The sequence below is a fragment of the Bombina bombina genome, chromosome 7, assembly GCF_027579735.1.
Source record: "Bombina bombina isolate aBomBom1 chromosome 7, aBomBom1.pri, whole genome shotgun sequence".
Lineage (NCBI taxonomy): Eukaryota > Metazoa > Chordata > Amphibia > Anura > Bombinatoridae > Bombina > Bombina bombina.
Window position 1 is genome coordinate 444,106,980 of NC_069505.1, and position 25,455 is coordinate 444,132,434.

Genomic DNA, 25,455 nt, shown 5'->3' on the forward strand with positions numbered 1-25,455 from the left:
TATCTGTCTTGTTACACAGACGACTGGCAGCTGTGCCAGATGTACAAGCTTTTGTACAGGCTTTGGTCAGAATCAAACCTGTTTACAGACCTTTGACTCCTCCCTGGAGTCTAAATTTAGTTTTTTCAGTTCTTCAAGGGATTCCATTTGAACCCTTACATTCCATAGATATCAAGTTACTATCTTGGAAAGTTCTGTTTTTGGTTGCTATTTCTTCTGCTAGAAGAGTTTCTGAACTATCTGCTTTGCAGTGTGATCCACCCTATCTGGTGTTCAATTCAGATAAGGTTGTTTTGCGTACCAAGCCTGGTTTTCTTCCAAAAGTTGTTTCCAACAAGAATATTAACCAGGAAATAGTTGTCCCTTCTTTGTGTCCGAATCCAGTTTCAAAGAAGGAACATTTGTTACACCATTTAGATGTAGTCCGTGCTTTAAAGTTCTATTTAGAAGCAACAAAGGATTTCAGACAAAACTTCTTTTTTGTTTGTCGTTTATTCTGGTAAGAGGAGAGGACAAAAAGCTACTGCTACCTCTCTTTCTTTCTGGCTGAAAAGCATTATCCGATTGGCTTATGAGACTCCCGGACGGCAGCCTCCTGAACGAATCACAGCTCACTCTACTAGGGCTGTGGCTTCCACATGGGCCTTCAAGAACGAGGCTTCTGTTGATCAGATATGTGAGGCAGCGACTTGGTCTTCTCTGCACACTTTTGCCAAATTCTACAAATTTGATACTTTTTGCTTCTTCGGAGGCTATTTTTGGGAGAAAGGTTTTGCAAGTCGTGGTGCCTTCTGTTTAGGTAACATGATTTGCTCCCTCCCTTCATCCGTGTCCTAAAGCTTTGGTATTGGTTCCCACAAGTAATGGATGACGCCGTGGACCGGACACACCAATGTTGGAGAAAACAGAATTTATGCTTACCTGATAAATTACTTTCTCCAACGGTGTGTCCGGTCCACGGCCCGCCCTGGTTTTTTAATCAGGTTTGAAAAATTTCTCTCTCTATACACTAGTCACCACGGCACCCTATAGTTTCTCCTTTTTTTCTCCTAACCGTCGGTCGAATGACTGGGGGGGGGGGCGGAGCCTGGGAGGGACTATATGGACAGCTCTTGCTGTGTGCTCTCCTTGCCTTTCCCTGTGGGGGAGGAGAATATCCCACAAGTAATGGATGACGCCGTGGACCGGACACACCGTTGGAGAAAGTAATTTATCAGGTAAGCATAAATTCTGTTTTTAAAATTTAAAGTGACAGTAACTTTTTTTTTTTTTTTTTTTAATGTGTCAATTTTTTTATTAAAAAGATTTCATTTTTTCTGCACCTACTCCTTCTAGGGTGCTTGCTGCTTAGGAGTCTGTGGACAAATTTCTCATTTGGTGTCCCACAAAATTTTATGGCCCACTTGCAGTGCTTGTCACAAGGGTAAACAGGCCAAGAAGCCTGCAGCTGCCTCTAAGACAGCATGAAGGGGTAGCCCCCGATCCGGGACCGGATCTAGTAGGGACAGACTCTCTCTCTTTGCTCAGGCTTGGGCAAGAGATGTTCACGATCCCTGGGCTTTAGAAATTGTGTCCCAGGGATATCTTTTGGAATTCAGACTCCCTTCCAAGGGGGAGATTTCACATTTCTCGATTGTCTCTAAACCAGACAAAGAGAGAGGCGTTCTTACGCTATGTAGAAGACCTACATACCATGGGGGTGATCCGCCCAGTCCCAAGAGAGGAACAGGGGCTAGGGTTTTACTCAAACCTGTTTGTGGTTCCCAAAAAAGAGGGAACTTTCAGACCAATCTTGGATCTCAAAATTCTAAACCAGTTCCTCAAAGTTCCATCATTCAAGATGGAGACTATTTGGACTTATAGGATGCGTCTCTACACATCCCTTTTAACAGAAATCATCATCAATTTCTCAGATTCGCCTTTCTAAACAGGCATTACCAGTTTGTGGCCCTTCCTTTCGGGTTGGCCACGGCTCCCAGAATTTTCACAAAGGTGCTAGGGTCCCTTCTGGCGGTCCTACGACCACGGGGCATAGCAGTGGCGCCTTATCTAGACAACATCTTGATTCAGGCGTCGACTTTCCAGCTAGCCAAGTCTCACACGGACATCGTGTTGGCTTTTCTGAGATCTCACGGGTGGAAGGTGAACATAAAAAAGAGTTCTCTCTTCCCTCTTACAAGAGTTTCCTTTCTAGGGACTCTGATAGATTCGGTAGAAATGAAAATATTTCTGACAGAGGTCAGAAAATCAAAATTCTTAACCACTTGCCGAGCTCTTCATTCCATTCCTCGGCCATCAGTGGCTCAGTGTATGGAGGTAATCGGACTCATGGTAGCGGCAATGGACATAGTTCCTTTTGCCCGCCTACACCTCAGACCACTGCAACTATGCATGCTCAAACAGTGGAATGGGAATTATGCAGATTTATCTCCTCAACTGCATCTGGACCAGGAGACCAGAGATTCTCTTCTCTGGTGGTTGTCTCAGGACCACCTGTCTCAGGGAATGTACTTCCGCAGGCCAGAATGGTTCATTGTATCGACAGATGCCAGCCTGCTATGCACAGGGCTTATGGTCTCGGGAGGAATCTCTTCTTACGATTAAACATTCTAGAACTGAGAGCGATATTCAATGCGCTTCAGGCGTGGCCTCAGCTTGCTGCGGCCAAATTCATCAGGTTTCAGTCGGACAACATCACGACTGTAGCTTATATCAATCATCAAGGAGGAACAAGGAGTTCTCTAGCGATGATGGAGGTAACCAAAGTAATCTGATGGGCAGAGGATCACTCTTGCCATCTCTCAGCAATCCACATCCCAGGAGTAGAGAGCTGGGAGGCGGATTTCCTAAGTCGTCAGACTTTTCATCCGGGGGAGTGGGAACTCCATCCGGAGGCATTTGCCCAGCTGATTCAGCTATGGGGCACACCAGAATTGGATCTGTTGGCGTCCCGTCAGAATGCCAAACTTCCTCGTTACGGGTCCAGGTCCCGGGATCCCAAGGCGGTACTGATAGATGCTCTAGCAGTGCCTTGGTCCTTCAATCTGGCCTATGTATTTCCACCATTTCCTCTCCTCCCATGTCTGGTTGCCAGAATCAAGCAGGAGACAGCTTCTGTGATTCTGATAGCACCTGCGTGGCCACGCAGGACTTGGTATGCAGACCTAGTGGACATGTACTTGGTTCCACCGTGGACTCTGCCAATGAGGCGGGACCTTCTAATCCAAGGTCCGGTCACGCATCCAAATCTAATTTTTCTGCGTCTGACTGCTTGGAGATTGAACGCCTGATTCTATCAAAGCGTGGTTTCTCTGAGTCGGTCATTGATACCCTGATTCAGGCTAGAAAGCCTGTTACCAGGAAGATCTATCATAAGATTTGGCGCAAATATCTTTATTGGTGTGAATCCAAAGGTTACTCGTGGAGTAAGATTAGGATTCCTAGAATATTGTCTTTTCTCCAAGAAGGTTTGGAGAAGGGATTATCAGCTAGTTCCCTAAAAGGCCAAGTAGTCTATTCTACTACACAAACGTCTGGCAGATGTCCCAGACGTTCAAGCATTTAGTCAGGCTTTGGTCAGAATTAAGCCTGTATTTAAGCCTGTTGCTCCGCCTTGGAGCCTAAATTTAGTCCTTAAAGTTCTTCAAGGGGTTCCGTTTGAACCTATGCATTCCATAGATATTAAGCTTCTATCTTGGAAAGTTTTGTTTTTAGTAGCTATCTCTTCGGCTCGAAGAGTTTCTGAGCTATCTGCTTTACAATGTGATTCCCCTTACCTTGTTTTCCATGCAGATAAGGTGGTTTTGCATACCAAACCTGGGTTTCTTCCTAAGGTTGTTTCTAATAAGAATATCAATCAAGAGATTATTGTTCCTTCACTGTCTCCTAATCCTTCATCAAAGAAGGAACGTGTGTTACACAATCTTGATGTGGTTCGTGCTTTAAAGTTCTACTTACAAGCAACTAAAGATTTCCGTCAAACATCTTCATTGTTTGTTGTTTATTCTGGTAAACGGAGAGGTCAAATGGCTACGGCTACTTCTCTTTCCTTTTTGGCTGAAAAGCATCATCCGTTTGGCCTATGAGACTGCTGGACAGCAGCCTCCTGAAAGAATTACTGCTCATTCTACTAGAGCTGTGGCTTCCACATGGGCTTTTAAAAATGAGGCTTCTGTTGAACAGATTTGTAAGGCGGCGACTTGGTCTTCGCTTCATACTTTTTCCAAATTTTACAAATTCGATACTTTTGCTTCTTCTGAGGCTATTTTTGGGAGAAAGGTTCTACAAGCAGTGGTGCCTTCCGTTTAAAGGTCCCTGTCTTGTCCCTCCCTTCATCCGTGTCCTAAAGCTTTGGTATTGGTATCCCACAAGTAAGGATGAATCCGTGGACTCGATACATCTTACAAGAGAAAACATAATTTATGCTTACCTGATAAATTTATTTCTCTTGTGATGTATCGAGTCCACGGCCCGCCCTGTTTTTTAAGACAGGCATATATATTTTTAATTTAAAACTTTCAGTCACCACTGCACCCTATAGTTTCTCCTTTTTCTTCCTAGCCTTCGGTCGAATGACTGGGGGGTGGAGCTAAGGGAGGAGCTATATAGACAGCTCTGCTGTGGGTGCTCTCTTTGCCACTTCCTGTAGGGAAGGAGAATATCGCACAAGTAAGCATGAATCCGTGGACTCGATACATCACAAGAAAAATAAATTTATGAGGTAAGCATAAATTATGTTTTTTTTTAATAATTCCTCATTAAATTTGCGTGTTTAATTCTCCTAGACGTTTTAGGGGACACCTTGGACAGTTGGACGCATGGGGCTGTATGTAATTCATTAGTGCTCCTCCCGGCGGTTTATTAATTGCCGACCGGGACATTGCAAATAAGGTGGCGGGCTCAATGTGAGAGTCTAGGACTGACAGCTTCCCATTACATTGAGTGTAGTTGTGACTAATAATGCTAGCGTAATGTGATGTGTATGCTGTATATCTGGGACTGACAGCTACCCAGTACATTGCACGTTGATACAGGCTAGTATTGCAGGCTCAGTGTGACAGCTGCGTGGTTTGAGACTGGAGCGGTTTATTGTTGGTCTCCCGGCGCTTTCATTTGTAAAATATTAATGGCGACCGGGAGATGGTGTTTGGTAACGCCCACCATGAGCGGAGTTTTCATGTGGCGCCAATGTTGTTGCGCACCACAATGTTGTTGCGCAATGTTGTTGCGCAATGTTGTTTTCATGTGGCGCCAGTGTTGTTGCGCACTTCCATTATCAGAAGGAACAGTGATCTTAATACCGGACAGTACTATAGTAATGAAGCCGGATTGTTTGCGGAGCAGATGGGCTGGCAGGCACCTCAGCTAGGTTTACTAAGGCGTAGAGTTGCAATATTGTGTCTTGTATCAGACACGTTTACATTAGAGCCTAAGTACAGGAAGCATTTCTTTTCTATCACTTCCGGTTTTCAGAAGTTACGCAGGAATGATTGTCTAAATGCTTGTGCTTCAAGCTGCGCTATAATAAGGTCAGGAAGGCTGTCTAACACTTCAGCGGGTCAAGCTGATGTATGGACAGAGTTTTACAGTGCCTACAATTTTTTTCATACATGTTTAGCTATGTCTGCCCTTGTAATAATAAAGATGAGTTACTCTTTAAAGTGAATGTAAATTTTGATGCTAAAGTGCCCGGTTTTTAAAACTTTGATTAAAAACAAGGGCACTTTAATTCATCAAAATTTTCATTTCTCCAACATAGGTGTGTCCGGTCCACGGCGTCATCCTTACTTGTGGGATATTCTCTTCCCCAACAGGAAATGGCAAAGAGCCCAGCAAAGCTGGTCACATGATCCCTCCTAGGCTCCGCCTACCCCAGTCATTCTCTTTGCCGTTGTACAGGCAACATCTCCACGGAGATGGCTTAGAGTTTTTTAGTGTTTAACTGTAGTTTTTATTATTCAATCAAGAGTTTGTTATTTTAAAATAGTGCTGGTATGTACTATTTACTCTGAAACAGAAAAGAGATGAAGATTTCTGTTTGTATGAGGAAAATGATTTTAGCAACCGTTACTAAAATCCATGGCTGTTCCACACAGGACTGTTGAGAGGAATTAACTTCAGTTGGGGGAACAGTGAGCAGTCTCTTGCTGCTTGAGGTATGACACATTCTAACAAGACGATGTAATGCTGGAAGCTGTCATTTTCCCTATGGGATCCGGTAAGCCATGTTTATTAAGATAGTAAATAAGGGCTTCACAAGGGCTTATTAAGACTGTAGACTTTTTCTGGGCTAAATCGATTCATATATTACACATATTTAGCCTTGAGGAATCATTTAATCTGGGTATTTTGGTAAAATTATATCGGCAGGCACTGTTTTAGACACCTTATTCTTTAGGGGCTTTCCCTAATCATAGGCAGAGCCTCATTTTCGCGCCGGTATTGCGCACTTGTTTTTGAGAGGCATGACATGCAGTCGCATGTGTGAGGAGCTCTGATACATAGAAAAGACTTTCTGAAGGCGTCATTTGGTATCGTATTCCCCTTTGGGCTTGGTTGGGTCTCAGCAAAGCAGATACCAGGGACTGTAAAGGGGTTAAAGTTAAAAACGGCTCCGGTTCCGTTATTTTAAGGGTTAAAGCTTCCAAATTTGGTGTGCAATATTTTTAAGGCTTTAAGACACTGTGGTGAAATTTTGGTGAATTTTGAACAATTCCTTCATATTTTTTCGCAATTGCAGTAATAAAGTGTGTTCAGTTTAAAATTTAAAGTGACAGTAACGGTTTTATTTTAAAACTTTTTTTGTACTTTGTTATCAAGTTTATGCCTGTTTAACATGTCTGAACTACCAGATAGACTGTGTTCTGAATGTGGGGAAGCCAGGGTTCCTTCTCATTTAAATAAATGTGATTTATGTGACAATGAAAATGATGCCCAAGATGATTCCTCAAGTGAGGGGAGTAAGCATGGTACTGCATCATTCCCTCCTTCGTCTACACGAGTCTTGCCCACTCAGGAGGCCCCTAGTACATCTAGCGCGCCAATACTCCTTACTATGCAACAATTAACGGCTGTAATGGATAATTCTATCAAAAACATTTTAGCCAAAATGCCCACTTATCAGCGTAAGCGCGACTGCTCTGTTTTAGATACTGAAGAGCATGACGACGCTGATGATAATGGTTCTGAAATGCCCCTACACCAGTCTGATGGGGCCAGGGAGGTTTTGTCTGAGGGAGAAATTTCAGATTCAGGGAAAATTTCTCAACAAGCTGAACCCGATGTGATTACATTTAAATTTAAGTTGGAACATCTCCGCGCTCTGCTTAAGGAGGTATTATCCACTCTGGATGATTGTGAGAATTTGATCATCCCAGAGAAACTATGTAAAATGGACAAGTTCCTAGAGGTCCCGGGGCTCCCAGAAGCTTTTCCTATACCCAAGCGGGTGGCGGACATTGTAAATAAAGAATGGGAAAGGCCCGGTATACCTTTCGTCCCTCCCCCCATATTTAAAAAATTGTTTCCTATGGTCGACCCCAGAAAGGACTTATGGCAGACAGTCCCCAAGGTCGAGGGAGCGGTTTCCACTTTAAACAAACGCACCACTATACCCATAGAAGATAGTTGTGCTTTCAAAGATCCTATGGATAAAAAATTAGAAGGTTTACTTAAAAAGATGTTTGTTCAGCAGGGTTACCTTCTACAACCAATTTCATGCATTGTCCCTGTCACTACAGCCGCGTGTTTCTGGTTCGATGAGCTAGTAAAGGCGGTCGATAGTGATTCTCCTCCTTATGAGGAGATTATGGACAGAATCCGTGCTCTCAAATTGGCTAATTCTTTCACCCTAGACGCCACTTTGCAATTGGCTAGGTTAGCGGCTAAGAATTCTGGGTTTGCTATTGTGGCGCGCAGAGCGCTTTGGTTGAAATCTTGGTCAGCTGATGCGTCTTCCAAGAACAAACTACTTAACATTCCTTTCAAGGGGAAAACGCTGTTTGGCCCTGACTTAAAAGAGATTATCTCTGATATCACTGGGGGTAAGGGCCACGCCCTTCCTCAGGATCGGTCTTTCAAGGCCAAAAATAAACCTAATTTTCGTCCCTTTCGTAGAAACGGACCAGCCCAAAGTGCTACGTCCTCTAAGCAAGAGGGTAATACTTCTCAAGCCAAGCCAGCTTGGAGACCAATGCAAGGCTGGAACAAGGGAAAGCAGGCCAAGAAACCTGCCACTGCTACCAAGACAGCATGAAATGTTGGCCCCCGATCCGGGACCGGATCTGGTGGGGGGCAGACTCTCTCTCTTCGCTCAGGCTTGGGCAAGAGATGTTCTGGATCCTTGGGCACTAGAAATAGTCTCCCAAGGTTATCTTCTGGAATTCAAGGGGCTTCCCCCAAGGAGGAGGTTCCACAGGTCTCAGTTGTCTTCAGACCACATAAAAAGACAGGCATTCTTACATTGTGTAGAAGACCTGTTAAAAATGGGAGTGATTCATCCTGTTCCATTAGGAGAACAAGGGATGGGGTTCTACTCCAATCTGTTCATAGTTCCCAAAAAAGAGGGAACGTTCAGACCAATCTTAGATCTCAAGATCTTAAACAAGTTTCTCAAGGTTCCATCGTTCAAAATGGAAACCATTCGAACAATTCTTCCTTCCATCCAGGAAGGTAAATTCATGACCACGGTGGATTTAAAGGATGCGTATCTACATATTCCTATCCACAAGGAACATCATCGGTTCCTAAGGTTCGCATTCCTGGACAAGCATTACCAGTTTGTGGCGCTTCCTTTCGGATTAGCCACTGCTCCAAGGATTTTCACAAAGGTACTAGGGTCCCTTCTAGCGGTGCTAAGACCAAGGGGCATTGCAGTAGTACCTTACTTGGACGACATTCTGATTCAAGCGTCGTCCCTTCCTCAAGCAAAGGCTCACACGGACATAGTCCTGGCCTTTCTCAGATCTCACGGATGGAAAGTGAACGTGGAAAAGAGTTCTCTATCTCCGTCGACAAGAGTTCCCTTCTTGGGAACAATAATAGACTCCTTAGAAATGAGGATTTTTCTGACAGAGGCCAGAAAAACAAAACTTCTAAACTCTTGTCGGATACTTCATTCCGTTCCTCTTCTTTCCATAGCGCAGTGCATGGAAGTGATAGGTTTGATGGTAGCGGCAATGGACATAGTTCCTTTTGCGCGCATTCATCTAAGACCATTACAACTGTGTATGCTCAGTCAGTGGAATGGGGACTATACAGACTTGTCTCCGAAGATACAAGTAAATCAGAGGACCAGAGACTCACTCCGTTGGTGGCTGTCCCTGGACAACCTGTCACAAGGGATGACCTTCCGCAGACCAGAGTGGGTCATTGTCACGACCGACGCCAGTCTGATGGGCTGGGGCGCGGTCTGGGGATCCCTGAAAGCTCAGGGTCTTTGGTCTCGGGAAGAATCTCTTCTACCGATAAATATTCTGGAACTGAGAGCGATATTCAATGCTCTCAAGGCTTGGCCTCAGCTAGCGAGGACCAAGTTCATACGGTTTCAATCAGACAACATGACGACTGTTGCGTACATCAACCATCAGGGGGGAACAAGGAGTTCCCTGGCGATGGAAGAAGTGACCAAAATCATTCAATGGGCGGAGACTCGCTCCTGCCACCTGTCTGCAATCCACATCCCAGGAGTGGAAAATTGGGAAGCGGATTTTCTGAGTCGTCAGACATTGCATCCGGGGGAGTGGGAACTCCATCCGGAAATCTTTGCCCAAATGACTCAACTGTGGGGCATTCCAGACATGGATCTGATGGCCTCTCGTCAGAACTTCAAGGTTCCTTGCTACGGGTCCAGATCCAGGGATCCCAAGGCGACTCTAGTAGATGCACTAGTAGCACCTTGGACCTTCAAACTAGCTTATGTATTCCCGCCGTTTCCTCTCATCCCCAGGCTGGTAGCCAGGATCAATCAGGAGAGGGCGTCGGTGATCTTGATAGCTCCTGCGTGGCCACGCAGGACTTGGTATGCAGATCTGGTGAATATGTCATCGGCTCCACCATGGAAGCTACCTTTGAGACGAGACCTTCTTGTTCAAGGTCCGTTCGAACATCCGAATCTGGTCTCACTCCAGCTGACTGCTTGGAGATTGAACGCTTGATCTTATCAAAGCGAGGGTTCTCAGATTCTGTTATTGATACTCTTGTTCAGGCCAGAAAGCCTGTAACTAGAAAAATTTACCACAACATTTGGAAAAAATATATCTGTTGGTGTGAATCTAAAGGATTCCCTTGGGACAAGGTTAAGATTCCTAAGATTCTATCCTTCCTTCAAGAAGGATTGGAAAAAGGATTATCTGCAAGTTCCTTGAAGGGACAGATTTCTGCCTTGTCTGTGTTACTTCACAAAAAGCTGGCAGCTGTGCCAGATGTTCAAGCCTTTGTTCAGGCTCTGGTTAGAATCAAGCCTGTTTACAAACCTTTGACTCCTCCTTGGAGTCTCAACTTAGTTCTTTCAGTTCTTCAGGGGGTTCCGTTTGAACCCTTACATTCCGTTGATATTAAGTTATTATCTTGGAAAGTTTTGTTTTTGGTTGCAATTTCTTCTGCTAGAAGAGTTTCAGAATTATCTGCTCTGCAGTGTTCTCCTCCTTATCTGGTGTTCCATGCAGATAAGGTGGTTTTACGTACTAAACCTGGTTTTCTTCCAAAAGTTGTTTCTAACAAAAACATTAACCAGGAGATAGTCGTGCCTTCTCTGTGTCCGAAACCAGTTTCGAAGAAGGAATGTTTGTTGCACAATTTGGATGTTGTTCGCGCTCTAAAATTCTATTTAGATGCTACAAAGGATTTTAGACAAACATCTTCCTTGTTTGTTGTTTATTCTGGTAAAAGGAGAGGTCAAAAAGCAACTTCTACCTCTCTCTCTTTTTGGATTAAAAGCATCATCAGATTGGCTTACGAGACTGCCGGACGGCAGCCTCCTGAAAGAATCACAGCTCATTCCACTAGGGCTGTGGCTTCCACATGGGCCTTCAAGAACGAGGCTTCTGTTGATCAGATATGTAGGGCAGCGACTTGGTCTTCACTGCACACTTTTACCAAATTTTACAAGTTTGATACTTTTGCTTCTTCTGAGGCTATTTTTGGGAGAAAGGTTTTGCAAGCCGTGGTGCCTTCCATTTAGGTGACCTGATTTGCTCCCTCCCTTCATCCGTGTCCTAAAGCTTTGGTATTGGTTCCCACAAGTAAGGATGACGCCGTGGACCGGACACACCTATGTTGGAGAAAACAGAATTTATGTTTACCTGATAAATTACTTTCTCCAACGGTGTGTCCGGTCCACGGCCCGCCCTGGTTTTTTAATCAGGTCTGATAATTTATTTTCTTTAACTACAGTCACCACGGTATCATATGGTTTCTCCTATGCAAATATTCCTCCTTAACGTCGGTCGAATGACTGGGGTAGGCGGAGCCTAGGAGGGATCATGTGACCAGCTTTGCTGGGCTCTTTGCCATTTCCTGTTGGGGAAGAGAATATCCCACAAGTAAGGATGACGCCGTGGACCGGACACACCGTTGGAGAAAGTAATTTATCAGGTAAACATAAATTCTGTTTTCACTCTTGTTGTGAAAAAAAACTTACCTTTTAATCTTCACAGCAGCTCCAGCTTCCTCCACTCGTTTCAAAGCCTCTTTGGGTCTAAAATGAGGCATCCGGCTTCCTCCAATCACAGCAGTGAATCAGACACTGAATCCCCCGGGGGGGGGGGGGAGCTGTGATTGGAGGATGACCTATCAATCATTTCTGACATCAGAAATGGCTTGTGAGACCGGAGGAAGCTGGAGCTGCTGTGAAGTTTAAATGGTAAGTTGTTTTTTTTTGACACAACAGGAGTGAAATGTAAATTTTGATGAATTAAAGTGCCCCTGTTTTTAATCAAAGTTTTAAAAACTGGGCACTTTAGCATCAAAATTTACATTCACTTTAACATTTCAGGAAAATATCACTTGCTATATGTTAGTTTTTACTAACAACTGGTTAAGTCTTTATTTATTTACTCTGCCATATGTAAAGCAGGTTGCTTAAAAATGTGTACATTACTTTTTCTATCACACATGCAGTGCCCTGCGGTTCCATACTAATTCCATCTGGACTTGCTGCACTAGAAATGTTGTGGCAAGGTCTAGGAACAGCAATGTTGGCTGCTAGTTTAACTTGCCTCTGCACACAGAAATAAGTTACTTTTTAAAATTTAAAGAGACAGTAACTTTTTGTGTGTGTTAATTTTTATTACAAAATTTTCGTTCCTTTAGAATTTTCAAGGGAAATTCTTTCTCTTTCTCATCTAAACCGGAGCAATCTAAACATTCTCAGAGACCCGACCAGTCTTGGAAAGCAATCCAAGAAGCCTGCTGTTGAATCCAAAACAGCATGAAGGGCATGCCCCCGATCCGGGACCGGCTCTGGTAGGGGGCAGACTTTCCTTCTTCGTTCAGGCTTGGGTTCGGGAAGTTCAGGATCCCTGGGCAATAGAAATAGTGTCTCGGATACAAATTGGAGTTCAAAAGTTTTCCTCCCAGAGGCAGTTTTTCTTCTTTCAAGATTATCTGCAGACCAGACAATGGAGAGGCGTTCTTGCATTGTGTAGGAGACCTCTCTGCCCTGGGAGTGATTGTTCCTGTCCCAGAACAGGAACAGGGTCAGGGTTTTTATTCCTACCTGTTCGTGGTTCCCAAAAAGGAGGGAGCCTTCAGACCACTTTTAGAACTAGAGTCTAAACAAATTTCTCAGGGTTCCGTCCTTCAAGATGGAAACTTTTTGTTCCATTCTTCCCTTAATCCAGGAGGGTCAATTCAACTGTGGATTTAAGACGCGTACCTACATGTCCCTATTCTCATCACAGGTTCCTAAGATTTGCCTTCCAGGACAAACACTTCCAGTCGTGGCACCGCTCCCAGAATCGTCACAAGGATTCTGGGGTTTTCTGTTGGCGGTACTCCGGTCACGGGGCATTGGGGTGGCCCCTTATCTAGACGACATTCTAGTCCAGACACCATCTTTTCAACAAGCAAGATCCCTCTCCGACTTTGTGTTATCTTTCCTGAGAACTCTCGGATGGAAGGTACATTTGGGGATAATAGACTCCATGTCAATGAAGATTTTTGTGACAGAAGTCAGGGAATCAGATTATAGATCCTTAACTAGCCCTTCAGCCCACTCCTCGGCCATCGGTGGCTCAGTGCATGGCGTTAATTGGGCTGATGGTGGCAGCGATGGACATCATCCCGTTTGCTCGTTTCCATCTCCGACCTCTGCAGTTAAACTTGCTCAGGTAATGGAACGGAGATTATGCATACTTGTCTTCTTGAATAACTCTGGAGCAGGAGACGAGGGACTCTCTTCCATGGTGGTTGTCTCTGGATCATCTCTCCCAGGGGATGCCACCTTGGAGACTAACGTTGCGGAAGGACCTTCTGATTCAGGGCCCTTTTTTTTTATCCAAATCTAGTTTCTCTGAAGCTGACTGCTTGGAGATTGATCGCTTAATTTTATCTAGGCAGGGTTTTTTCGATTTAGTCATGGAGACCATGATTCAGGCTCGTAAACCTGTGACTAGAAGGATTTGGCGCAAATACCTTTATTGGTGTGAATTCATGGGCTACTCATTGAGTAGGGTTAGGATTCCTAGAATTTAGCTTTGTCTCCAAGAAAGGTTGGAGTAGGGTTTATCGATGAGTTTCCTAAGGGGTCAGATCTCGGCTTTATCTATTTTGTTACTCAAACGTCTGGCGGATGTCCCAGATGTTCATTTATTTTGTCAGGCCTTGGTCAGGATCAGACCTGTGTTCAAACAAGTTACTTCTCTATGGAGTCTTAATTTAGTTCTCTAAGTTCTTCAAGTGGCTCCGTTTGAGCCTATGCATTCCTTCGATATTAACTTGTTATCTGGGAAAGTTTTATTTTCTTGTTGCTATTTCTTCTGCTCGGAGAGTGTCAGAGCTCTCGGCATTACAGTATGAGTCTCCTTATCTTATTTTCCATTCAGATAAGGTAGGTTTAAGTACCAAATTAGGTTTTCTTCCTAAGGTTGTTTCTGATCGGAACATTAATCAGGAGATTATTTTTCCTTCCCTTTGTCCTAATCCTTCTCAGAAGGAAAGACTTCTGCACAATCCGGATGTGGTCCGTGCTTTTAAAGTTTTTCTTACAGGCGTCTAAGGACTTTCGTCTGTCTTCTTCTTTGTTTGTGGTTTTCTCAGGAAAACGTAACAGACAGGAAGCTACGGCTACTTCTTTCTTTTTAGTTTTAGAGTATCATACGTTTCGCATATGAGACTGCTGGGCAGCAGCCTCCCGAGCGAGTTACGGCTCATTCCACGAGGGCTGGTGCTTCCTTATGGGCGTTCAAAAATGAACCTTCAGTGGAACAGATTTGCAAGGCTGCTACTTGGTCCTCTCTTCACACTTTTTCAAAGTTCTACAAATTTGACACACTTTCGTCGGCTGAGGCCGTTTTTTGGGAGACAGGTTCTTTAAGCAGTGGTGCCTTTCAGTTTAGGTTCCCTGTCTTGTCCCTCCCGTATCATCTGTGTACTCTAGCTGGGGTGTTGAATTCCATTAGTAATTAAGATGATCCGTGGACTTGTGTCTTAAAAAAGAAAAGAAAATGTATGCTTACCTGATAAATGTATTTTCTTTTTTGACACGATGAGTTCACGGCCCACCCTGTGTGTTTAGACAGGTTGTGGGTTATTTTAAACTTCAGACACCTCTGCACCTTGGCTTTTCCTTTCTCTTCCTAACTTCGGTCGAATGACTGGAGTGGGAGGGAGGGGAGGAGCTATTTAACAGCTCTGCTGTGGTGCTCTTTGCCTCCTGCTGACCAGGAGGTGAATATCCCATTAGTAATTAAGATGATTCGTGGACTCATCGTGTCAAAAAAGAAATACATTTATCAGGTAAGCATAAATTTTCTTTTCTCTCCTTCACTTCGGTCGAATGACTGGAGTGGGAGGGAAGGGAGGAGCTATTTAACAGCTTTGCTGTGGTGCTCTTTGCCGCCTCCTGCAGGGCAGAAGTGATATTCCCAATAGTAATTAAGATGATCCGTGGACTCATTGTGTAAAAAAAGAAATACATTTATCAGGTAAGCATAATTTTTGTTTTTGTTCTATTATACGTCCTGTTCTCTCATATCAGTTGATATTCTGTCTGCCTTTGTAAATTCATTCTACTCCTATTTGTATCTCTTGGTTCTTTCTAATTCGTTAAAACCATAAATCATTGGTCTATAGGTAAATGTTACTTATTTCTGTTGCGCCACGTAAGCGTTTTATTCAGAGACATTATTCTGATCCGTGCCTTTGCTCCTCAGGTGGCAGAGCTGAAGCAGGAGCTGAAGCAGCGGGGACTCCCTGTATCTGGCACAAAGACTGACTTAATTGAGAGGCTGAAAGCATCACAGGATCCTAACTCTGTCACTGCTGCTCTTGCCAAGCCCACAACCATGCAGCAACCCAGGCCAAGTGAGGTATTCCCAGCCTTCCCAAACCCAGCTCCTGCTGCCACAGAGCTCGGCAGCTCCTCCCCTCCGCCATCACCTTGTCATTCTGAGGTCTCTGTGGGCAGCCTGGACGAGGCGTCCATCATCAGTGATACCTTCTGTGAGATTGTTCCGCAGCACAGCATGCACACCTCACCTGTGCACGGCAAGGTGCCCTCAGACTCCAGGGATAAGGACTTCATGCTGCTGGAGAAGGATCGGCAGATAGAGGAACTGACCAGGCGGCTGAAACAGAAGCAGGAGTTGGTGGAACGGCTCAGACAGCAGTTGGAGCAGGAGAAACACACGCAGCAACAGCAGCCGTTCAGCAGTCAGGAGAGAATAGCTGTGAAGGTGGAGCACAGCTCTACGTCATTTGGTCCCAACAAGAAAGGGGAGACTTCAGAGTCTGTCAAGCTTGAGTCAAAGGGAAAAAGCAATTGCCAGCAAAAATCCCAACTCTTCCTGAGCTCTGTGCCTAATGTAGATAATGCAAAAAACTCTGAGTCAGGAGCACAGATCGTCTTTACTGTGACCAGTCCCAGTGCCCAGCTTCCTGACAGCAACAGGCACATAGTGCTGCAGGTGAGTGTGTGAAATAATTCTATTGTGGCAGGGGGTGATATCCAAAGCAGTTAGTCACATGGTCAGAGGGGCGTAACCAAATGAGTGAGTCATGAAGGGGGGGGGGGGGGAGAGAAGATAACCAAATCACTGATTCGGGGGGGGGAGAAGATCACCAAATCACTGAGTCAGGTGGGGAGGGGGGGGGGGGAGAAGATCACCAAATCACTGAGTCAGGTGGTGAGAGAGGGGGGGGGGGAGAGGTCACCAAATCACTGAGTCAGGTGGGGGGAGAGAAGATAACCAAATCACTGAGTCAGGTGGAGAAGATAACCAAATCACTGAGTCAGGTGGTGAGAGAGAGGGGAGAGGGGGGGTGGAGAAGTACCTCCCATAGGGAGCAGTCGCAGCTACTGCAGGTACCTCCCGTAAGGAACAGCTACTGCAGGTACCTCCCATAGGGAGCGGCCACAGCTACTGCAGGTACCTCCCATAGGAAGCGGCCACAGCTACTGCAGGTACCTCCCATAGGGAGCAGCCTCAGCTACTGCAAGTACCTCCCATAGGGAGCAGCCGCAGCTACTGCAAGTACCTCCCATAGGGAGCAGCCGCAGCTACTGCATGTACCACCCATAGGGAGCAGCCTCAGCTACTGCAGGTACCGCCCATAGGGAGCAGCCTCAGCTACTGCAGGTACCGCCCATAGGGAGCAGCCTCAGCTACTGCAGGTACCGCCCATAGGGAGCAGCCTCAGCTACTGCAGGTACCGCCCATAGGGAGCAGCCTCAGCTACTGCAGGTACCGCCCATAGGGAGCAGCCGCAGCTATTGCAGGTACCGCCCATAGGGAGCAGCCGCAGCTATTGCAGGTACCGCCCATAGGGAGCAGCTACTGCAGGTACCGCCCATAGGGAGCAGCTACTGCAGGTACCTCCCATAGGGAGCAGCCGCAGCTACTGCAGGTACCTCCCATAGGGAGCAGCCGCAGCTACTGCAGGTACCTCCCATAGGGAGCAGCCGCAGCTACTGCAGGTACCTCCCATAGGGAGCAGCCGCAGCTACTGCAGGTACCTCCCATAGGGAGCAGCCGCAGCTACTGCAGGTACCTCCCATAGGGAGCACCAACAGCACATTTTAGCAGGTTATTCACTGCAGTCAGTTACTGGTGACTTTAATACTGTTCTTTACTGATACTGTAACTAGTGTTCTCACATACACTTGACTTTATCTCAGTCGTTTCCTGTGTCCTGTATACTTATACTGGCTCAACAAGCCAAAGTAGACTATGGGAAAACATACTTACCTTAAAGGGACATAAGTTGGGATGAAGACACAATATAATAATAAGTACTTTTTAACTGCTTTACTTGCAAATTTATACTGCAGTGCCTTGCCATTAACCCTTTCTTTAAAGTTTCTGAATTGTACAGCTCTAAATCCCCCCACACATTTCTTTCTATGGCTGTAGCTATATCTACCTTTGCTTTGGTAGAATGCAAACGTGCACACTCATTATCTACTGGAGCTGCCTAGAAGCAGCTGTGAAATTGGTTGAAATAGGGCGGGGGGGGGGGGGGATCAGACTACTCCAGACAGCATGGCTATGTAAGTCATTTTGCTTATTTTTGAAAATTATTTTAAAATACTTACCAGCAAATTTGAAACAAGTTTCTTTCTGCAAACTATTTTTACTTAAAGGGACACTAAACACATGCTTAAAATCCTTAAATCCTGCTCCTTCTAATCAATCAAAATCAAGTTAGCATGAATGTCTATGCCCACTTGTCATCTTACCCCAAATTGTTAAAAAAAAAAGTGTTTTCAATAACAATGGTATACCTGTGCTCTATGGGTGTATGCATGCCGCCATATTGTGACGTGCGTTACACACAGGTACACCAGTCACATGACACGCACGCATAGTGTTCTATTATGTATTTGCTGCTTACTTAGAAGGAATCACATCTGCAGCACACGCTCACTGCTGTGATGCATACAACAGCAGCACATGCGATTCTTGCAGAGGGTGTGCTGCAGTGTTTGTGGAGATAATGTTTAAAATGTGACAACACAGCAATACATAAGTTAGTAAATGCACGGCGTCATGTGTAGCACTATACAAAACATATCTATATTAAAGCTATTTATACCGGTGTGTATTTAGTACCATGGGAAAGTAAATAACATATAGCATGATGCTACAGCGATTCTATATATTGTAACGTGATAAGAATTGTGAAAGCCAGAACTGTAAATCAGGGAGGAGGGGAGCGGACTGTCTCATGCGAGAAAAGGCCACACAGGGATTAATTACACCGGATCCTACTGCCCTGTATATCTGTACACACTGGATTAAGCCTGGTGACCCTGGTGTAAATGTTAGCCAGGAGCTCACTGCAATGTACAAGTCCCCATTCAGTGCCCGAGATCACCTTGACTCCCAGGATTCGCGCACACATACGTCCGGCGGTGACATGATGATGGCTGGTGTAGTCTGAAGGGGAGCAAACGATACGAACAAGACAGGACAGAGAGATCACACAGAGCAGTTGTAATCGGCTAAGCCGACGGTGCCTGAAAGGCCGGAGCCGGGACAAGGTTGACAAAATGAATGTCACTCCACACACTGTCACTCCACAAGCCCGCTAACAAAAGGCAGCCTAGTCTGTCACTGCCGGCTTGTGGAGTGACATTAGTGTGTGGAGTGACATTAATTTTGTTGACCAAGAGGCGTGGTTCACGACTTCCTTTTCAACCTTGTCCCGGCTCCGGCCTTTCAGGCACCGTCGGCTTAGCCGATTACAACTGCTCTGTGTGATCTCTCTGTCCTGTCTTGTTCGTATCGTTTGCTCCCCTTCAGACTACACCAGCCATCATCATGTCACCGCCGGACGTATGTGTGCGCGAATCCTGGGAGTCAAGGTGATCTCGGGCACTGAATGGGGACTTGTACATTGCAGTGAGCTCCTGGCTAACATTTACACCAGGGTTACCAGGCTTAATCCAGTGTGTACAGATATACAGGGCAGTAGGATCCGGTGTAATTAATCCCTGTGTGGCCTTTTTCTCGCATGAGACAGTCCGCTCCCCTCCTCCCTGATTTACAGTTCTGGCTTTCACAATCCTTATCACGTTACAATATATAGAATCGCTGTAGCATCATGCTATATGTTATTTACTTTCCCATGGTACTAAATACACACCGGTATAAATAGCTTTAATATAGATATGTTTTGTATAGTGCTACACTGTTCATGACGCCATGCATTTACTAACTTATGTATTGCTGTGTTGTCACGTTTTAAACATTATCTCCACAAACACTGCAGCACACGCTCTGCAAGAATCGCATGTGCTGCTGTTGTATGCATCACAGCAGTGAGCGTGTGCTGCAGATGTGATTCCTTCTAAGTAAGCAGCAAATACATAATAGAACACTATGCGTGCGTGTCATGTGACTGGTGTACCTGTGTGTAACGCACGTCACAATATGGCGGCATGCATACAACCATAGAGCACACAGAAGCACAGGTATACCATTGTTATTGAAAACACTTTTTTTGAACAATTTGGGGTAAGATGACAAGTGGGCATAGACATTCATGCTAACTTGATTTTGATTGATTAGAAGGAGCAAGATTTAAGGATTTTAGCAGGCAGGTGTTAAGTGTCCCTTTAATTAGCCCTTTTAGGATACGCACAGATCTCAACCTGTTTTATGTCCCTTTAACTGAGTATCCTGATGTTCCTGATGAGGGCTATTTGCACCCCTGCGGCTCTCTTTTTGTCTCAGCCCTTAGATCTTCTCACAAATGTATTAATAACACTGTTTGGTGTAATATTTTTTCACAATGACAGCCCCTTAAGGCCTTAATGGCCCCTGAAGTGTAGAAGAAATGTGTGTGCTTAAAGGTTTACACTGGAGTCTGCGCCTTTTTTGCTTTCTGGACAATTATATTTAGTCTGTTTCACTGTAGTTTCTGTGTAGTTTTCATCAATCACGGTCCCCCTTTTAAATGCAGGAAATCAGGGACCACCTGTAACCAGGTGACATTGTGTAGGTGGTAACTTCCTTTAATGAGAATCACCAACATTCTACATAATCAGAGAACAATATTTCCACTTCCACCAGTGTCTTCTTTCTTTTGTTGGTGCTGGACTCTGTTGGTTTGAAAGATTTTGCCACAGACCATCTGTTACTGTGTAACAATTGTCACAGCCACATTTTACATAAAAGCCGTACACCTGAGAGTTGCAGCTTTCGATTTGCTTCTCTGTACTTGGTTCCACATAAGCCTGTTCCTGCTGCTCTTTCCTGGGATTTTGGATTACCAGGATATCAGGCAGTTGTGAAGGTGAATGGTCTGCACAAGAGTTTGCCCTCCTAAGGGTTATCATTAAGTAGCTTACAAAGTGCTAGGAGAGTGGCAAAAAGATGGCTAAAGTGTGTAAACGGGAATTAAATATAACTGCACAAAAAAGTTATGCTTTATTTAATAAACTACAAAATGTACAATCTAAGACCAGAATATGTAAATTTGAGAGCAGTATAAATCTATAACCAGTGATCACTAGGTATATGAAAAGTCACCCAGATAGGGTGTGCACAAAAAAGGATGGTGCTACAATAGCACGAGAAAAAACATGAAGATAAAAAATTAATGACCAAAATGGGGATGATGTGTCCCAGGGATGTGTTCAAATAAATGAGGAATGTAAGGGTTGAAAAAAAGTTCCAAAATGTGAAGATGTAGGAAGGGACATCCCAATAGGATGGGTGTAGTGTCCTTAAAAGACCTGTGAAGGAAAAAACAGGTGGCAAGTGAGGCCTATATGGTGATAGGCTTACCTTGAGAAAGTACAGGAAACTCGTCTTGAAAAAGGCCTTATTCCCTGGGACACATCCCCATTTTGGACACTGTTTCATTTTTTATCTTCATGGTTTTTTCTCGTACTATTGTAGCATCATCCTTTTCTTTCTAATGACACGATGAGTCCACGGATCATCTAATTACTATTGGGAATGTCACTCCTGCCCAGCAGGAGGCGGCAAAGAGCACCACAGCAAAGCTGCTAAATATCACCTCCCTTCCCGCCAACCCCAGTCATTCTCTTTGCCTATGTTATTGTAAGGAACTGGTAAAGTTAGGTGTCTGGAAAGATTCTTCAATCAAGAGTTTATTATTTTATTTGCAGTACTAGTATGTGCTGCTTTGTCCTAGGGTGTAGCTGTAGTCCATTTCAGTCTTTTCAGTAGAGCATTGGTGGCTTTTAAGCAAAGGGAACTTGTGGGACATAATTCTCACTGCGCCTCCCTCATATTTAAATACAAATTGCTGCCCTTATTATTATTTTCCACAGGTCCAAGTGAGGAAAAGGACCTCTCAAACCTAGTGAGCTGCTTTGCTGCCAAGCAGATTATTGAGGTAACTGCTAATTTATTTTCTTAAGCTGCTTTAAGGAAAAATACATGGCACTTTACTTTCTTTCTAATGACACTATGAGTCCACGGATCATCATTAATTACTGTTGGGAATATCACTCCTGCCAAGCAGGAGGCGGCAAAGAGCACCACAGCAAAGCTGTTAAATATCACCTCCCTTCCCTGCAACCCCAGTCATTCTCTTTGCCTACGTTAGAGCAAGGAAGTGGTAAAGTTAGGTGTTAGTAAAAGATTCTTCAATCAAGATTTTATTATTTTTTAAGTAGTACAAGATTGTGCTGCTTTGTTCTGGGGTGTAGCCGTAGTCCATATCAGTCTCTTCAGTAGAGCAGTGGTGGCTTTAGAGCAATGGGAACTTGTGGGACATAATTCTCACTGCACCTCCCATATATTTATGCTGCCCTAATCCTGATAGCCTAAGTAAGATTACTCAGGCTTTATCTTTTCTCCACAGGGCTATGTGAGGGCTCTTAAACCTGGTGAGCTGCCTTGCTGTCTGGCAGATTTACTAGGTAAGTGCTGACTTTTTATTCTGGGTCTGGGAAATAAAAGGATCTCAGAGGAAGTGGAGCACTTTATTGACCTGGGACATAGAGCCTCCTATAGATAAAAGGAGGGGATTTATACGACAGCACTTTAGGCAGGCACTGGGGCTGAGGAGAGAGAGACTCAAGATGAGGGGGTGTTTCACTGCTCACGGTGGCTTAAATCACTGGGGCTGGGGAGATAGGCTCAGTATGAGGTGGTTTTTTAATGATCAAATATAGCACACTGGCTAAGCAGCTGCCTAGCATGCTGAAGACTCCAGTTTGTCTCCAGGCTTGGCAGTATGTTAATTTAATTCTCAGTGGCTTAACTTTAACAATAAAAATGGCGACTGGGAGATTGGTTTTTGAAACGGCCACGATGGGCGGAGCTATGTGTGGCGCCAATTTGGGTTGCGCACCACTTTCTCAGAACAACTTGTTATCAGAAGGAACGGAAGGGTTATAAACAGAGTCCTCAGAGTGTTTACACATGCGTTAGGACCGGACAGCGCTACAGCTGAGTTCCGTATCTTTTACTGAGGGGATTGTAACCGGTGTCAGAAGGGCTGGTGGGCACCTCAACAAAGTTAAGCTGAGGTGTAGAGGGGTTTTGTAGTATTTGTGTACCTATTCAGCCATTTCTGCACACAAAAATGAAAAAAGTTACGTTTTAAAGTTTAAAGAGACAGTAACGTTTTTTCTGTTTTTAATTTTTATTAAAAATGTTAAGACTTTTATTTGATTCATCCATTGTGAGTCAGAGTGGACCAAGAGGCCCTGCAAAGTGTCACTTGTTCCTTATGTTTTTGAGGCCAATGTGGAACCACCAATCCCTTTCTGTTCCTCATGTGTTGAGAGAATTTTAAATTATAGGGATAGACTTTTTTCTGAGACAACTCCTTATAAGGTGGATGCTGTTCAGGAGTCTAATGACAATGTTCAATATATGCCGCAACTTTCTCCTCAAGTGTCCCAAATTTTATCGGCCACACATGAAGTGCCCTGCGCTTCCTCTCAAACTCCTCCTGGAGTTACCTTGCAAGACATTGCTTCTCTAATGTCATCGGCGCTATCTGATGCATTGTCTGCTTTTCCCATGCTGCAGGGAAAACGCAAGAGGAAATGTATTCAATCAGGGAATAAAAGTTGCTGATACAGTAGTGGCTATTCCGAATGTTTCTTCCCAGAAGCCTGAAGAGGAAGAGACTTCGGTAGTATCTAAGGGGGAAATCTCAGACTCAGACAGTGTAATGCCTTTATCTGATACTGAAGTTGTTTCCTTCAGGTTTAAACTTGAACACCTCCGTTTGTTACTTAAGGAGGTCTTAGCTACCCTGGACGACTCCGTCACTACCGGCGTAGTCAATCCTAAAAAGTCCAGTAAATTTAACAAGTATTTCGATGTGCCCTCCATGGTGGAAGTATTTCCTGTACCAGAAAGGGCTACAGAGATTATTGCTAAGGAATGGGAGAAACCCGGGTATCCCTTTTTCTCCATCTCCTATTTTTAAAAGGATGTTTTCTATAGCACACTTTATCAAGGAGTCTTGGCTGACTGTACCCAAGGTGGAAGGGGCAATTTCCACGCTAGCCAGAGGACTACTATTCCCATAGAGGATAGTTGTTTCTTTAAAGATCCTATGGATAAGAAGTTAGAGGGGTTGCTCAAAAGAATGTATGTACACCAGGGTTTACAATGGCAACCTGCGGCGCTAACGTCACTAGTGCGGCAGCATACTGGTTTGATGCGTTGTCTGATTCTATTCAGACAGACACTCCCCCCAAAGAAATCCAGGATAGGATAAAGGCCTTTAAGTTAACCAACTCCTTTATTACAGATGCTTCCCTTCAGGTTATTAAGCTGGAGGCTAAGATTTCAGGCTTTGCTATATTGGCCAGCAGAACGTTATAGTTCTTGGTCTGCGGATGTCTCATCTAAGTCTAAACTTTTTGGTGATTCCTTACAAGGGAAATACCTTGTTTGGACCTGGTTTGACAGAGATAATTCTGATATTACGGGAGGTAAGGGACATTCCCTCCCTCAGGATAAGAGAAATGAACAAAAAGGACGTCAGAGTAATTTTCGTTCCTTTCGAAATTTCAAGGAAAATCCTTCCACTCCCTCTTCCAAACGTGAACAATCAGTCTTGGAATAGGGGAAAGCAATCTAAGAAGCCTGCTGTTGAATCAAAGACAGCATGAAGGGCCTGCCTCCGATCCGGGACCGGATCTCGTGGGGGTGGACATGCTTCCTCCTTCGTTCAAGCTTGGGTTCGAGATGTTCAAGATCCCTGGGTGGTGGACGTTGTGTCCCACGGATACAAACTGGAGTTTAAGATTTTTCCTCCCAGGGGTAGGTGTCTGCTTTCAAGATTCTCTGCAGACCAGTCAAAAGGAGAGGCGTTCTTACACTTGTACAGAACCTCTCCGACCTGAGAGTGATAGTTCCTGTTCCAAAGCAGGAACGAGGTCTGGGGTTCTATCCCAATCTGTTTGTGGTTCCCAAGGAGGAGGGAGCCTTCAGACCAATTTCAGATCTCATGAGTCTAACAAGTTTCTCAGAGTGCTGTCCTTCAAGTTGAAAACTATTCATTCCATTCTTCCTTGGGTCCAAGAGGGTCAGTTAATATGACCACGGTGGATTAAAGGACGCTTACTTGCATGTTCCCATCCACAAGGACCATCACAAGTTTCTAAGGTTTTGCTGTCTAAACAAACACTTCCAGTTTGGGGCTCTTCCATTCGGCCTTGCCACTACTCCCAGAATTTTCTCAACTCTCGGATGGAAGGTGAATTTGGAAAAGAGTTCCTTAGTTCCAACTACAAGGGTAGTTTTCTTGGGATCCATAATAGACTTCTTATCAATAAAAACATTTCTGACAGAAGTCAGGAAATCAAGGATTTTTAAATCTTGACTAACACTTCAGTCCTCCCCTTGGCCGTCAATGGCTCAGTGCATGGAGGTAATTGGACTTATGGTAGTGGCGATGGACATCATCCTGTTCGCCCGTTTCCCCTTCAGACCTCGGCAGTTGAGCATGTTCAGGCAGTGAAACAGAGCTGATCTGTCTCCACGATTACAGCCTTCTCTACTTGGTGGTGGTCTCGGGATCATCTCTCCCAGGGAACCTGCTTTAGCAGACCCTCCTGATGCAAAAGAGAAAATAGCACAATCTGTAAAAAATGGTGACAAAATCTTCTTTAGATATATCAGTGAAAAGAGAAAAACTAACAGGGATAGTTAAACTCAAGAATGAGGATAGAGTAGTGGAAGAAAATAAACAAATAGCAAACTGTTTAAATGATTACTTTTGTTCAGTCTTTACAACAGATGGTAAAGATAGTGAGATTCTATTAAGGGATGTTACTGTAAATAATAAAGT

At 44.5% G+C, this 25,455-nt stretch overlaps 1 protein-coding gene across 1 annotated transcript in view; it reads left to right on the plus strand.

The window, feature by feature from the left end:
- The window catches only part of MRTFA (myocardin related transcription factor A), a 269,522-nt gene that overhangs the window by 93,052 nt on the left and 151,015 nt on the right, over window positions 1–25,455 (plus strand). Inside the window, exon 12 of the mRNA XM_053721388.1 lies at window positions 15,372–16,124. Within this exon, the coding sequence (XP_053577363.1) occupies window positions 15,372–16,124 (753 nt within the window). The remainder of the gene's footprint in view (window positions 1–15,371; window positions 16,125–25,455) is intronic.